General features: G+C 45.0%; 1 protein-coding gene across 1 annotated transcript in view; it reads right to left on the bottom strand.

Moving 5' to 3' along the window:
• The window catches only part of PLEKHG4B (pleckstrin homology and RhoGEF domain containing G4B), an 85,804-nt gene extending 71,306 nt beyond the window's left edge, over positions 1-14,498 (bottom strand). Inside the window, exon 1 of the mRNA XM_088023197.1 lies at positions 14,452-14,498. Coding sequence (XP_087879323.1) covers positions 14,452-14,490 — 39 coding nt within the window. The 5' untranslated portion in view covers positions 14,491-14,498. The remainder of the gene's footprint in view (positions 1-14,451) is intronic.
• Positions 14,499-16,345: the final 1,847 nt, after the last annotated feature.

The raw sequence follows: 16,345 nt of genomic DNA on the forward strand, positions 1-16,345 counted from the left end.
TCTTCTGCATGTAGCTGTCCAGTTTTCCCAACACCAGTTGTTGAAGAGACTTTTTCCCACTGTATATTCATTCCTCCTTTGTTGAAGATTAATTGACCATATAATTGTGGGCTTATCTCTGGGTTTTCTGTTCCATTCCACTGACCTCTGTGTCTATTTTTATGCCAGTACTATACAGTTTTAATTACTCCTGCTTTGTAATATAACTTGAAATCTAGAATTGTGGTATCTCTAGATTTGTTTTTCTTTTTCAACATTGCTTTGGCTATTCAGGGTCTTTGTGGTTCCATACAAATTTTAGGACTGTTTGTTCTAGTTCTGTGAAAAATACTGTTTGTATTTTAACAGGGATTGCATTAAATCTGTAGATTGCTTTGGGTAGCACAGACATTTTACAATATTTGTTTTTCTAATCCATGAGCATGGGATGTCTTTCCAATTCTTCGTGTCATCTTCAATTTCTTTCATCAGTGTTTTATAATTTTCAGAGTACAGGTCTTTCACCTCTTTGGTTAAGTTTATTCCTAGGTATTTTATTATTTTTGGTGCAACTGTAAATGGGATTAAATGAGACTGTTTTCTTAATTTCACTTTCTGCTGCTTCATTATTAGTGTGTAGAAATGCAACAGATTTCTGTACATTGCTTTCATATTCTGTGACCTTACTGAATTCATTTATCAGTTGTAGTTGTTTTTTGGTGGAGTCTTTAGGGTTTCTATATATAATATCAGGTGTGCAAATAATGAGAGTTTTACATATTCCTTACCAATTTAGATGCCTTTTATTTCTTTATGTTCTCTGATTGCTGTGGCTAGAACTTCAAGTACTATGTTGAATAACTGTGGTGAGTGTTACCTAAGATACATGTAACCAAGGGAATGAAAGACTTGAACACTGAAAACTACAAAACACTGCTGGGAGAAATTAAAGACACCTAAATAAATGGAAAAACATCCCAGGTTTACAGATTGGAAGACTTAATATTAAGATGTCAATAATATTCTAAAGCAATCTACAAACTCAACGCAATCTCTCTCAAAATTACAATGGCTTTTTTTTTTCCAGAAATGGAAAAGACAATCCTCAAATTCATATGGAATTGCAATGGGCCCTGAACAGCCACAGCAATCCTGAACAAGAACAAAGTTGGAGGGGGGGGGGTGGAGCAAGATGGCGGAGGAGTAGGAGACCTAAATTTCATCTGGTCCCAGGAATTCAGCTGGATAAGTATCAAACCATTCTGAACACCTACGAACTCAACAGGAAATCGAAGAAAAGAATAGCAACAACTCTCTGAACAGAAAAACGACCACTTTCTGGAAGGTAGGACGTGCAGAGAAGTGAATCTGAGGCGATATTCGGGAGGATAGACGGCGGGGGAGGGGGCCTCCGTCGGCCGCTTCTGGCAAGTGACTGAGCAGCAGAGCACAAAATCGGAACTTTTAGAAGTCAGCTCCGCTGAGAGATGTCGCACCAGTGGCTAAGCGGGGGGTGGAACCCTCGCGGGACAGTGTGGTCTCAGGACCCTCGGGGTCACAGAAAGACCGGGGATGCCTGAGTGCGGCAGAGCTCCCAGGTATCAGAGCGGGGAAGCCGGCTGCAGAGACGGAGCCGAGGCGTGGGCTCTCAGCTCGGGGTTGCCATAAACTGTGATTGGTTACACAGTTGGGCCACTGCTCCTCCAGCAGGGACCCGACAAGCGGCAGATCTGGGGAGACTCCCCTTCCTCCCCTGGGAGGAGTGGCACGGGAGTGCACCGCAGGGATCTGCTGGGTTTGGGGACTCCACATGGGGTCGGGTGCCAGAGACAGAAACCCTCGGTCACAGGCCGGGTGAGCGCGGAGTGCGGCCGGAGCCTGGGGAGATGGGAGTGATTGACTGCTTTTCTCTGGGGCGCACTGAGGAGCGGGGCCCCCCAGTTCTCGGCTCCTCAGGGGCGGAGATTGGGAGGCCGCCATTTTCACTCTTGTCCTCCAAAGCTGTACCGAAAGCTTGCAGGGAACAAAAGATCCCAAGAGCAAACCCAAGCAGATTACTTAGCCCTGACGGACAAGGGTGGGGCAATTCCGCCTCCTGCAAAGACATTTGGGAACCACGGCAACAGGCCCCTCCCTCAGAAGATCAGCAAGAACAGCAGGCCAAGACCAAGTTTAACGATCAATGAGAAGGGCAAAACTCCAGCGCTAGGGGAATACTGCACATAGAATTCATGGCTTTTTTACCATGATTCTTTAGTCTTTCAAAGTTAATTTTTTTAACTTTTTTTTTCTTTTTCCCTTTTTCAACCAACATCTTATCAATCCCTTTTTTAAAAAAACATTTTTATTTTTCATTTTTAGAGTCATATTCTATCCCTTCATAGTAGTTACCCTTATTTTTGGCATATATATATATATGTATATATATATATATATATATATAAGTTGTTCTCTCTTTAAAATTTTGAGATACGGTTTCTTCTAACAGATCGAAATATACCCTAAATCTCTAATGTATGGCTTTGTTCTAGTCTCCTGCCTGATCACATTCTCTCCCCCTTTTCTTTTTTTTTTTTAATCCTCTTCTTTTTTTCAAACAACTTATCAATTCCTTTCATAAAATTTTTTATAATTTTCATCTTTACATTCATATTCCATCCCTTCATCGTATCAACCCTTATTTTGTACATATATATGTCTTTCTTTCTTTAAAATTTTGGGAGGCACTATCTTCTAACAGACCAAAATACACCCAAAATCTAGTGTGTGGCACTGATCTATGCACCAGCCTGATCATATTTGATCATATTCTGTTTTTTTTTGTTTTGTTCTGTTTTTGTGTTTTTATCTTTAACTTTTTCTTTTCTTTTCTCTTTCTTTCCCTTTCTTTTCCCCTAGTTTCAGGTCTTTTCTGATTTGTTTAGAGTATATTTTCTGGGGACGTTGTTACCCTGTCAGCATTTTGTTCTCTCATTCATCTATTCTCCTCTGGACAAAATAACAAGACGGAAAAAATCACCTCAACAAAAAGAACAAGAGGTAGTACCGTCTGCCAGGGACCTACTCAATATGGACATTAGTATGATGTCAGACCTAGAGTTCAGAATCATGATTTTAAAGATACTAGCTGGGCTTGAAAAAAGCATGGAATTTATTAGAGAAACCTTTCTGGAAAAATAACTAAAATCTAACCAAGTCCAAATCAAAAAGGCTATTAATGAGGTGCAATAAAAAATGGGGGCACTAACTGCTAGGATAAATGAGGCAGAAGAGAGAATCAGCAATATAGAAGACCAAATGATGGAAAATAAAGAAGCTGAGAAAAAGAGAGATAAACTACTGGATCACAAGGGCAGAATTCGAGAGATAAGCGATACCGTAAGACGAAACAACATTAGAATAATTGGGATCCCAGAAGAAGAAAGAGAGAGGGGGGCAGAAGGTATATTGGAGCAAATTATAACAGAGAATTCCCTAATGTGGGGAAGGAAACAGACATCAAAATACAGGAGGCACAGAGAACCCCTCTCAAAATCAATAAAAATAGGTCAACACCCCGACATCTAATAGTAAAACTTACGAGTCTCAGAGACAATGAGAAACTCCTGAAAGCAGCTCAGGAGAAGAGATATGTAACCTATAATGGTAGAAACATTAGACTGGCAACAGACCTATCCACAGAGACCTGGCAGGCCAGAAAGGATTGGCATGATATATTCAGAGCACTAAATGAGAAACATATGCAGCCAAGAATACTATATCCAGCTAGGCTGTCATTGAAAATAGAAGGAGAGATAAAAAGCTTCCAGGACAAACAAAAACTAAAGGAATTTGCAAACACGAAACCAGCCCTACAAGAAATATTGAAAGCGGTCCTCTAGGCAAAGAGAGAGCCTAAAAGCAGCATAGATCAGAAAGGAACACGGACAATATACAGTAACAGTCACCTTACAGGCAATACAATGGCACTAAATTCCTATCTTTCAATAGTTAACCTGAATGTAAGTGGGCTAAATGCCTCAATCAAAAGACACAGGCTATTAGATTGGATGAAAAAACAAGACCCATCGATATGCTGTCTGCAAGAGACTCATTTTAGACCCAAAGACACACCCAGATTGAAAGTGAGGGAGTGGAAAACCATTTACCATGCTAATGGACACCAAAAGAAAGCTGGGGTGGCAATCCTTATATCAGACAAATTAGATTTTAAACCAAAGACTGTAATAGATGAGGAAGGACACTATAACCTACTTAAAGGGTCTATCCAACAAGAAGATCTAACAATTGTAAATATCTATGCCCCTAACATGGCAGCAGCCAGTTATATAAGGCAATTAATAACAAAAGCAAAGACACACATTGACAACAACACAATAATAGTGGGGAACTTTAACATCCCCCTGACTGAAATGGACAGAATATCTAAGCAAAAGATCAACAAGGAAATAAAGACTTTAAATGACACACTGGATCAAATGGACTTCACAGACATATTCAGAACACTCCATCCCAAAGCAACAGAATACACATTCTTCTCCCGTGCCCATGGGATATTCTCCAGAATAGATCACATCCTAGGTCACAAATCAGGTCTCAACCGGTTCCAAAAGATTGGGATTATTCCCTGCATATTTTCGGGCACAATGCTTTGAAACTAGAACTCAATCACAGGACGAAAGTCGGAAAGAACTCAAAGAGATGGAGGCTAAAGAGCATCCCACTAAAGAATGAATGGGTCAACCAGGAAATCAAAGAAGAATTTTAAAAAATCATGGAAACCAATGAAAATGAAAACCCCACTGTTCAAAATCTTTGGGATGCAGCAAAGGCAGTCCTGAGAGGAAAGTATATAGCAATACAAGCCTTTCTCAAGAAACAAGAAAGGTCTCAAATACACAACCTAACCCTACACCTAAAAGAGCTAGAGAAAAAACGGCAAATAAAGTCTAAACCCAGCAGGAGAAGAGAAATAATAAAGATCAGAGCAGAAATCAATGAAATAGAAACCAAAAGAACAGTAGAACAGATCAACGAAACTAGGAGCTGGTTCTTTGAAAGAAATAACAAGATTGATAAACCCCTGACCAGACTTATCAAAAAGAAAAGAGAAATGACCCAAATTAACAAAATCATGAATGAAAAGAGGAGAGATCACAGCCAACACCAAAGAAATACAAACAATTATAAGAACATATTATGAGCAACTCTATGGCAGCAAATCAGATAACCTGGAAGAAATGGATGCATTCCTAGAGATGTATCAAAGACCAAAACTGAACCAGGAAGAAATAGAAAACCTGAACAGACCATCAAAAATCTCCCAACAAACAAAAGCCCAGGGCCAGATGGCTTCCCAGGGGAATTCTATCAAACATTTAAAGAAGAATTAATACCTATTCTCCTGAAACTGTTCCAAAAAATAGAAATGGAAGGAAAACTTCCAAACTCGTTTTATGAGGCCACCATTACCTTGATCCCCAAACCAGACAAAGACCCCATCAAAAAGGAGAATTACAGACCAATATCCTTGATGAACATGGATGCAAAAATTCTCACCAAAATACTAGCCAGTAGGCTCCAACAGTACATTAAAAGGATTATTCACCACGACCAAGTGGGATTTATCCCTGGGCTGCAAGGCTGGTTCAACATCCGCAAGTCAATCAACATGACACAATACATTAACCAAAGAAAAAACAAGAATCATATGATCCTCTCAATAGATGCAGAAAAATCATTTGACAAAGTACAGCATCCTTAATCAAAACTCTTTAGAGTACAGGGATAGAGGATACATACCTCAATATCATAAAAGCCATCTACGAAAAACCTACAGCGACTATCATTCTCAATAGGGAAAAACGGAGAGCTTTCCTCCTAAGGTCAGGAACGTGGCAGGGATGTCCACTATCACCACTGCTATTCAACATAGTATTAGAAGTCCTAGCCACAGCAGTCAGACAACAAAAAGAAATCAAAGGCATCCGAATCGGCAAAGAAGTCAAACTCTCGCTGTTTGCAGATGATATGATACTGTATGTGGAAAACCCAAAAGAATCCACCCCAAAACTGCTAGAATTCATACAGGAATTCAGTAAAGTGGCAGGATATAAAATCAATGCACAGAAATCAGTGGCATTCCTATACACCAACAACAAGACAGAAGAGAGACAAATCAAGGAGTCGATCCCATTTGCAATTGCACCCAAAACCGTAAGATACCTAGGAATAAATCTAATTAAAGAGGCAAAGGATCTGTACTCAGAAAACTATAAAATACTCATGAAAGAAATTGAAGAAGACACAAAGAAATGGAAAAATGTTCCATGCTCATGGATTGGAAGAACAAATATTGTGAAGATATCAATGCTACCTAGAGCAATCTACACATTCAATGCAATCCCCATCAAAACATCATTCACTTTTTTCAAAGAAATGGAACAAATAATCCTAAAATTTGTATGGAACCAGAAAAGACCCCGAATAGCCAGAGGAACGTTGAAAAAGAAAAGCAAAGCTGGCGGCATCACAATTCCGGACTTCCAGCTCTATTACAAAGCTGTCATCATCAAGACAGTATGGTACTGGCACAAAAACAGACATAGAGATCAATGGAACAGAATCGAGAGCCCAGAAATGGACCCTCAACTCTACGGTCAACTCATCTTTGACAAAGCAGGAAAGAATGTCCAATGGAAAAAAGACAGTCTCTTCAACAAATGGTGTTGGGAAAATTGGACAGCCACATGCAGAAGAATGAAACTGGACCATTTCCTTACACCACACACAAAAATAGACTCTAAATGGTTGAAAGACCTCGATGTGAGACAGGAGTCCATCAAAATCCTACAGGAGAACACAGGCAGCAACCTCTTCGACCTCAGCCGCAGCAAATTCTTCCTAGAAACATCGCCAAAGGCAAGGGAAGCAAGGGCAAAAATGAACTATTGGGATTTCATCAAGATAAAAAGCTTTTGCACAGCAAAAGAAACAGTCCACAAAACCAAAAGACAACCGACAGAATGGGAGACGATATTTGCAAATGACATATCAGATAAAGGGCTAGTATCCAAAATCTATAAAGAACTTATGAAATAATCCAATCAAGAAATGGGCAGATGAACAAGTAATCCAAATAACAAATCCAAAGAATAATCCAATCAAGAAATGGGCAGAAGACATGAACAGACATTTTTCCAAAGAAGACATCCAAATGGCCAACAGACACATGAAAAAGTGCTCACCATCGCTCGGCATCAGGGAAATCCAAATCAAAACCTCAATGAGATACCACCTCACACCCGTCAGAATGGCTAAAATTAACAAGTCAGGAAACAACAGATGTTGGCGGGGATGTGGAGAAAGGGGAACCCTCCTACACTGTCGGTGGGAATGCAAGCTGGTGCAACCACTCTGGAAAACAGTATGGAGTTTCCTCAAACAGTTGAAAATAGAGCTACCATCTGATCCAGCAATTGCACTACTGAGTATTTACCCCAAAGATACAAATGTAGGGATCCAAAGGGGTACATGCACCCCAATGTTTAGAGCAGCAATGTCCAGAACAGCCAAACTGTGGAAAGAGCCAAGATGTCCATCAACGGATGAATGTATAAAGAAGATGTGGTGTACACACACACACACACACACACACACACACACACACACACACACACACAATGGAATATTATGCAGCCATCAAAAGGAATGAGATCTTGCCATTTGCAACGACGTGGATGGAACTGGAGGGGGTTATGCTGAGTGAAATAAGTCAGTCAGAGAAAGACATGTATCATATGACCTCACTGATATGAGGAATTCTTAATCTCAGGAAACAAACTGAGGGTTGCTGGAGTGGGGGTGGGGTGGGAGGGATGGGGCGGCTGGGTGATAGGCATTGGGGAGGGTATGTGCTATGGTGAGCGCTGTGAATTGTGCAAGACTGTTGAATCACAGATCTGTACCTCTGAAACAAATAATGCAATATATGTTAAGAAAAGAAAAAAAGAAGATAGCAGGAGGGAAAGAATGAAGGGGTGGAAATTGGAGGAGGAGACAAACCATGAGAGACGATGGACTCTGAAAAACAAACTGAAGGTTCTAGAGGGGAGGGGGGGTGGGGGAATGGGTAAGCCTGGTGATGGGTATTAAAGAGGGCACATTCTGCGTGAAGCACTGGGTGTTATACACAAACGACGAATCATGGAACACTACATCAAAAACTAATGATGTAATGTATGGTGATTAACATAACAATAAAAAAATTTAAAGAAAAAAAAGAACAAAGTTGGAGGACTCACACTTCCTGATTTCAAAACCCACTACAAAACTACCGTAATCAAAACCGTGTGATTCTAGCATAAAGACAGACATACAGACCAACAGAAAAGGACTGAAGATCCGGAAATAAACCTATACAACTACAGCCAACTGGCTTTCAACCTGGGTTCCAAGACTATTCAGTAAGGAAAAAATGATTTCTTCAACAAATGGTGCTGGGAAAAGTGGATATCCCCATACAAAAGAATAAAGTTGGCTCCCTATCTCACACAAAAATTAACTACAATGGATCAATGACATGAATATAAGCACTAAAATAGTAAAACTTTTAGAAAAAAACATAAAGGTAAATCTTCATGATCTTGCAGATGGCAACGATTTCTTAGATATGATACCAAAAGCATGAACAACAAAATATATATAAATTTAACTTCATTAAGAATAAAAATTTTGTGCATCAAAGGACACTATCAAGAAAGTAAAAGGAACAAAATATTTGCCAATCATATATCTGAGAAGTCTAATATCCAGAACATATAAAGAACTCTTAGGACACAACAAAAATATAAACAGCCCAATTTAAAAATGGGCAAAGAACTTGAATAGACTTTTTTTTCCAACAAATATGAAAAAGATTCTCAACATCAGTAGTCATTAGGGAAATGCAAACCAAAACTACAATGAAATATCACTTCATACTCATTAGAATGACTATAATAATTTTAAAAAAGAAAATAACAACTGTTGGTAAGGGTGTAGAAAAATTGGAACCCTCATACATTACCGGTGGGAATGTAAAATTGTTCAGCTACTGTGGAAAACAGTTTGGTGGTTCATTAAAAAGTTAAACATAGAATTACCATATGAACCTATACTCTCAGGTATATACTCAAAGAAATGAAAATATTGCACACACAAAAACTTGTAAACACATGCTCATAGCAGCACTATTTGCAAAAGCCAAAAGATGGAAACAGTATAAATGTCCATCAACAGAAAAATGGATACACAAGTTGTGGTATATCCATGCAATGGAGTAATATTCAGCCTTAAAAAGGAAGAAATTTCTGACACATACTACAACATGGATAAAATCTTGAGGACTTTATGGTAAGTTAAATAAACCAATCCCAAAAAGACAAATACTGTATGATTCTAACTATATGAGGTCCTTGGTGTAGTCACAATCGTGAGCATAGGACGTAAAATGTTGGCAGTGAGGGGCTGGGGGAGAGTCAGAGTCACTGTCTAATTGTGACAGAGTTTCAGAGTCACAGGATGGAAGGGGTATAAGGGTGGATGGTTTGAACGTATAAACTGTGTGTTGTATGTATTTCAGCACAATAAAACAGTCACACACCGTGTGGTTCCACTTACGTGGAATATTCAGAGCACACAAACCCATAAAGACAGCAGACTGGCAGTTCCAGGGGCTGGGAGGGGGTGGAATGGGGAGAGGCTGTTACACGGGTGCGGGATTTTACTGTGGGGCACAGAGAGGTTCTGGAACTAGGCAGAGGTGGTGGTTGCACAACACTGGGAATTGTACTAAATGCCACTGAATTGTTTGCTCTGAAACGGTTTATTGTATGTGAATTTCACCTCAAAATATTATTTTAAAAAATTAGTTCCAGGGGCGTCTGGGTGGCTCAGTTGGCTGAGCGTCCAACTCTTGGTTTCGGCTCAGGTCATGTTCTTGGGGCTGTGGGAAGGAGCCAAGCCCCGCGTGGAGCTCCGTGCCCCAGGGAGGGTCTGCTGGAGATTCTCTCTCTCTGTCCCTCCCTCTGCTTGAGCTCTTACACTCTCTCTCTCTCTCAAAAGAATAACTCAAAAAAAAAGTTGCAGAGCTTTTCAGAAACTGTGCTAGTATCTGTTTCCCTTGTTCGTTGCCGTCGCCCCACCCCACCAACGCTTCCTTAAACATCGTGCTTTGGGTTTATTCTGGTTGTATTCTGCCCACATCGCCCCACCCCACCAACGCTCACTTAAACATCGTGCTTTGGGGAGAGGTTGTATTCTGCCCACATCGCTGGCCACCAAGACCCTCTGGGCCAGGGTCTCAGGAGATCGCAGTCTCTGGACGCACGAATACCAGTTTGAGAACTAAATGCTCACTCTGTTACCCAGCATGGTGCCCTAGGGGACTGAACCCCAATGACGTTTTCTGTAGTTTTTCTGAGGAACCCATAAGGAAAGCTAGGGGACCCTTGAACTCAAGTTGAGTTCATGGCCTATTGACTTGGCACTTCCACAAAACATTTCTTCAAAAAAATACACAATTATACTGTTAAAATAGTACATAATTATAATTGTAATTCCTCTTCCTGGTGATATCTTTTGAGTGCCAAAGTACCCTGAAGATAACTTCATTGGATATTTTTCCTTAAATAATTTCAAAAAAATTAAAACTCAATCCTTTTTATCTCTTACTTGTAGGAAAATCCCTCTCTCTCTCTGTCATAGAATCACAGAATAGCTAACATTTATTGAGCACTTACTATATACCAGATTTTTTTTTTTAAAGACTTCATTTACTTGAGAGAGAGAGTGCACAAGTGCATGAGCGGGGGTGGGGGGAGGGGCAGAGGCAGAGGGAGCAGCAGACTCCCTGCTGAGCAGGGACCCCGATGTGGGACTCAATCCCAAAATCTTGGGATTATGACCTGGGCCAAAGGCAGACACTTAACCAACGGAGCCACCCATGTGCCCCTACCAGACGCTGTTTAAGCACATTATAATGCTATGATCACCCCCATTCTAAAGATGGTAAGCCTGACGGGCTTGTCTGCCCACTCACTCAGTGGAGAAACCAGGGTTAGAACTTTGGGTGCACAGCATGCATCCCCAACCACACGGTGCCACCCTGCCCTGCGTCTCATCCTAGCAAGGGACAGAGCAGAAGAGACTCTTCACTCTGCAGGCGAATGCACCTTATGGCCTGCAGCTGTGCATGGCCTGGGTCAAAGCTGTCTACCAAACCACGATTCCTCTACTTGACAGTAAAGGGATGGGTCGCCCTTCTTCTGACTGTCTTTCCCATTCATTTAAAATTCAGGCATTTCCTCTCTTCTGCTCTGCGCACCATTGTCCCCACCCCAAAACACACACAGAGCACATTCATTACCTCACACAGGGTCTTATCAAGCCTTTCCCTAGAGCTGTCTTGGACCTGCTTGGACTATTTCACACTGAGACAAACAAGGTTTCCCAGACTCAGCTGTAATCCAGCTGCTCCCTTCTGAGGATGTTGTTTTTATTCTTGAAAGTCACAGCAGTGCTGTTAGCTTGGGTCAGGTGGGAAGCCATAGAAAGGCATCCCACAGGGCAGGTACTGCATCTGTGTGGCCCGCAGAAGGCTGGGCTGGGCAGGGGAATAAAAATGGGCTTTATGAGAGGGGAGGGTGACCACCATGTGACAAATATTTGTTGAGCGCCTACTTTATGCCCTGCATTATGATGCATGGGAAACAGGGAAATAACGCAAAGCCGGCGCTGCCTGGGGAGACAGGCAGTCAACGAAGATCAGGCACAAGAGGATGTTAGCTCAGACTCTCCCATGGAGGCCCTCCTATGGCAAAGCCAAGCAGGAAAGGGGCTGGGGGTGTGTGGCTGTGGCGGGGGTGTAGGCAGGATGACCAGGGGAGCTTTCTGAGGGTGATGCCTACCAGCGTTGGGGGTCTCTGGGTCTGGGAACCGCACACAGGTGATGTTTCTTTGGAGGAAGTGCACATACCTGCTGACCTGAACAACTCTACTTCAGAATTTAAACTTAATTCGTGTCCCAAACTGCTGTAGGTATTAGATTTAATCCCTGTCTCAGGTCTTAGAAACGTAAGATGTTTTAAGGTCATGTAAAAGAAATTTACCACAAAGTAGCTTTTGCACAATCTGATTTTCTCAATGTTGGGGAACACTTTGTAAGGTCAGACGGTATCTGAAAGCTGAGAACTTGGGCCCAGGTGTGAACTGAGGTGCCCAGAAACACCTGGAAAGGTATACCAGCTCTCAGGACAGAAGAAGCCTTCAGTGTAGGAGCCTTGAACTGAATGATGAGCTGGTAACCTTTCAAGAAGCATCTACACATGCGTCTTTAACGTGAACCCATATGATGCTCTGAGGTAGGTGGGCCATGCATTATCCCTGTTAATGAGCAGATTGAAGCTCAGAGAGGCTGAACTACAAAGCCAAAGGGCAAGAGCTAATAGCGGGTGGATGTGGGTGCTCATCAAATCTCCACGATCCCAGGTCTGTTCTCCGGGCAGCAGGTCAGGGTCCGGAGCCTCTTCTCCACACCACAAGCACCTGCCCTCCTTGGCCTCTTGCAGGGTGGATGGCAATGGCAGGATGCCTTCTGCTCACGAGACCACAGATTCTCAAGGTGCCCCAGGATCAACATGTGCAGGACAGGACTTGCCACCTCTCAGCCCACCCCTCTGTCCCCCCCCCACCGCCTCCTCCTCTTCATTCCCCACCCCCTCAAAAGTGTGCTGGGCTCTTAGGTCAGACCAACCATCCCCTGGGCTCATCCTTATCTGCCAGATCAGTGAGCACCTGCCTGTGCACACCTGCTGAGTGGCAGGCCCTGACAGGGGTGGAGGGATGGAGGAGAGGAAGAAGCCCAGAGCTGACAGGGCAGGGGGGTAAATCCTGAGCTGGGGCTCTCTGCTTCGGGGCACAGCTGTGTGGAGAGGAAACCACTGCTTCGGGGCTGCCTCTTGGCTGCAGAATGGGTAACTAGCAGGTTCTGAGTGATTTTTATTTTCGTTCCAACACACAGACAAGGCACATTAGCTCTGTTTGGAAGGAGGGAGGTGGTGGCGTGTGAACTGGGCTTGAAATATTCTCACCAAAAATGCTGAGATCTGGCATTCTGAGATCTGGATTTCCTGTGTTCGGCTGGATGACACAACCCGTGAACACACCTCAGACAGCCTCAGGGCAAATTCAGGGCCAACTTTATTTCCTTAGCCTGGCATTTGGGGGATGCTTCACAAGTAATACAGTATTCATGGGAGACCACCCCAGGATGCCGCAGACACAAAGGCCCACGATTCACAGAGGCCGGTTCAGACCAGGCCCACTCGGGACTGGGATAAAACCATGAGGTCTCCCCTGCTCGTCACAGGTTAGCACCCAGGCCCACCAGCCCACTGGGAAACTCAGGGCTGTCCTCTCGAGGCCCACCTGGACCACCCACTTGTCCCCCAAAGCACAGTGAGACCAAAATGGGGTGCTGCCTCGGAATCAGAAGTGGGTTTAGTACCTCGGTGTCAGATGCCCAGCACGCCAGTACAGGCATGATTCCACCGGGAATGGAAACGTGTTGCTGTTAAATATCTCAGAATCGGAGTGTATTTTTACTGAGAGCAAAGAGTGACATCTCAAGATCCTCCTCACCCAGAAATCCTGTGAGTCTGAAGCAGGTTCAGGGAAATGGGAAGCCCAGCGGCACTACCGCCACTTTGGAAATCTCTACGTGAAGCTGAGAAGCCAAGCCTCCTCTGAGCGCCCACAGCCCTGCCTAAAGCTCAGCTAGTGTAAGCTGCAGATTCGGAAGCTATTAATTATGCAGAGTTTCAACTACATTTCACCTATTTTTTTAATGATATGTTTTAATTTTTAATTAGACCCCGAAAGTTCCAACTAAACTTTTTAAGTAAAAGTGCTGTTGGTAACAGGAGTAGAGTGTAATTATTACGCCAAACAGTCTGTAATCCAGCTTCCCAGGAGAAAGGGGAGACTAACCCAACGCACTGCTGCATTTCACACGAAGAAATACAAAGCCGCGTCTACCCCACTTTTCCAAACCCCAAAGGACGGTCTCGTTGCCCTAGGCTACGTTCGTTATTGAAATCAACTGAGTTCCAACACAGAAGTCCATCTCGGTATTTTTGAGGTACAAGTTCTTTGTCTTTGCAGCGCCCTAGTCGACTGGTTTGTCCTCCCGGTTCCCAGCTAAGGAGTGACAAGGAAGGGAGCAACAACTCCACAGGTGATTTTAGTCCCGCACTCCCTCCCCCGACACCCCTCAGACCCTAGCAATGCAGATCTGTCTGGAAGCCCTATTTTCTCACACAGATTCATGAAGTTAAGGCAAAAGTTTGCTAAACTGGCCTTTAAGCGACTGGAAAGTCCTGCAGCGGCGGCCCTCAGGAACCCCTTCCCCGGCACCCAGCCGCCGGACCCTACCTTGGTGCCGGAGCCTTTGTCGGCCGCGCTGAGAGCCATGGTGGCGCCGCCTTTGTCCGACCTCGAAGGAAAACGTTCCCATAAAGGCCACTGTCCGGCTCGCCACCCTCCTGGCGCCCCGCCCGCCCCGCCGGGAGCCGGACCCGCGGGCGGCCGGGGCCCGACCCTCCCCGCCCCCGCTGCCCCGGAAAACGCCCCTCCTCTGCGGGGGGCAGACCCTTCCCCGCCGGACGGACACCCTCCCCCCGCGTACCCTTCCCCCTGCCGACCCCCGCCCCGCGGGGCGAATTCCCTCCCCCGGCGGCTCCCTTCCTCCGCGGAGGGCCCCCCCTTCCCCGCCGGACGGACACCCGCCCCCCGCGGACCCCTGCCCCCGCGGACCCTCCCCGCCCCCGCAGACCCTCTCCCCGCCCGGCAGACCCCCTCCACTCGGCGGGACGCGGAGGGGCTGGGAGGACTGCGGGGAGGGGGCGCCGCTCTCACCTCCCGCAGGCGCACCCAGCGCGCAGGTGCCCTCACCGGGGCGGTCATGGGGGCGGGGGCGCAGGGCTCCTCCCTCCGAAGCAAGCGGGGGTGGTGGCGGGGCGTTTGCTTTTACTCTTGTTCTCACAAAGCCTCGGGGCCTGGGGTTGTGTTTGCAGACCAGTGGCTCGGGCGCTGCGTCCGATTTCCGCCAGTGTAGACAGACCAGACCCTGATTTCTGCTCGGGAAGACCATCAGACCTTGGTTTCCCACAGTGTAAACAGACTCGTACCTGATTTACACCCGTAGAGACCAACTAGCTTCCCCTTCCCCTCCAAGGGCGCACATGGGCTGATGGGATGCCAGCAGAGCCTCCTTGGGGGGCAGGGGGAATCTCACAGAAGAACCCGCCCATCTTTAGGTCTCTCACCCAGCACTGTCTTGACTAGAAACATGGGCACTGGTTCATCCCACCCAATGCAGGACAAATCTGCTCGTTTAGGGATAAAGTGCAATTGTACAGAGGAATAAGCAGCTTTGGAACAGGAAGGCTCCTGGCCACAGGTTACAGAATGAATAAAGTTGAGGGAGGCAGGGAGGAGTTGCCCTCCTTCACCCATCTCATTGGCTTTTTTGAATTCTTCTGGTTGTCCCCTGCCTCACTCATCCGCTATGCTTCCTGGAACCGCCAGCCCTGTCTCAGTACTTGGGGACCTGGGTGTTCTTGGTGCCTGAAGCCCCCAACCATCGCTGCCTTGCCCTGTTCTCACCTGCTCTTCCTGTGGGCGTCCTGCCCTTGATGCTCCAGGAATAGGAACCATTCTTTATAAACCCGTGCGGTCCCAAAGCACCTGTCAGGACAGAACTTGGGAATGTTGGCACGCCTCCAGAGCAGGCGACTTTGTCCCTGGTCAGCTCCTCCAGGATCCAGAAGCTGCCCTCAGGGGAGGTCAACAGTTGTTGACCTGATGCCAGGTCAGGGTGCAGCCCTGGAATCTCACTCTTACTGGAGATTTTGGGGCCTACAGGGGAAGCGCACTTGCCACATCCGTTGTGCAGAGGGAAAGCAGAGCCTGCACAGGAACAGCGCAGTTTTTAAGAATCTGGGTCCTTCTTTGTTGTATATCCATAGAGTCAGGAGTGTTTTCTAAGAAGTTTTCCTCAAAATTTAGACTCCTAAGATGGCTTGATTTATTCCAAAGGTACTTATGAATCACCAACTTTTGGCCAGTCACTGCATGGCCCAGTCAGGCCCCTGGGGGTCTGACATTCCAATGGAGGGAGACAAACAATAAAGCAATGAACAGAGAAAAAAGCAAAAAAAGAAAGCACAATAAAGCAGGTGGTCCTGGCAAAGAAGACTATACAGGGACCAGTGTGGAGGGGATCTGCTTGTTACTTCCATGTGTGCAAAGGCCCTGGGGTGGGAAT

Source organism: Eumetopias jubatus, unplaced genomic scaffold, assembly GCF_037043125.1.
Source record: "Eumetopias jubatus isolate StellerSeaLion01/CBP00866 unplaced genomic scaffold, mEumJub1_p1.0 scaffold_5, whole genome shotgun sequence".
Classification (NCBI taxonomy): domain Eukaryota; kingdom Metazoa; phylum Chordata; class Mammalia; order Carnivora; family Otariidae; genus Eumetopias; species Eumetopias jubatus.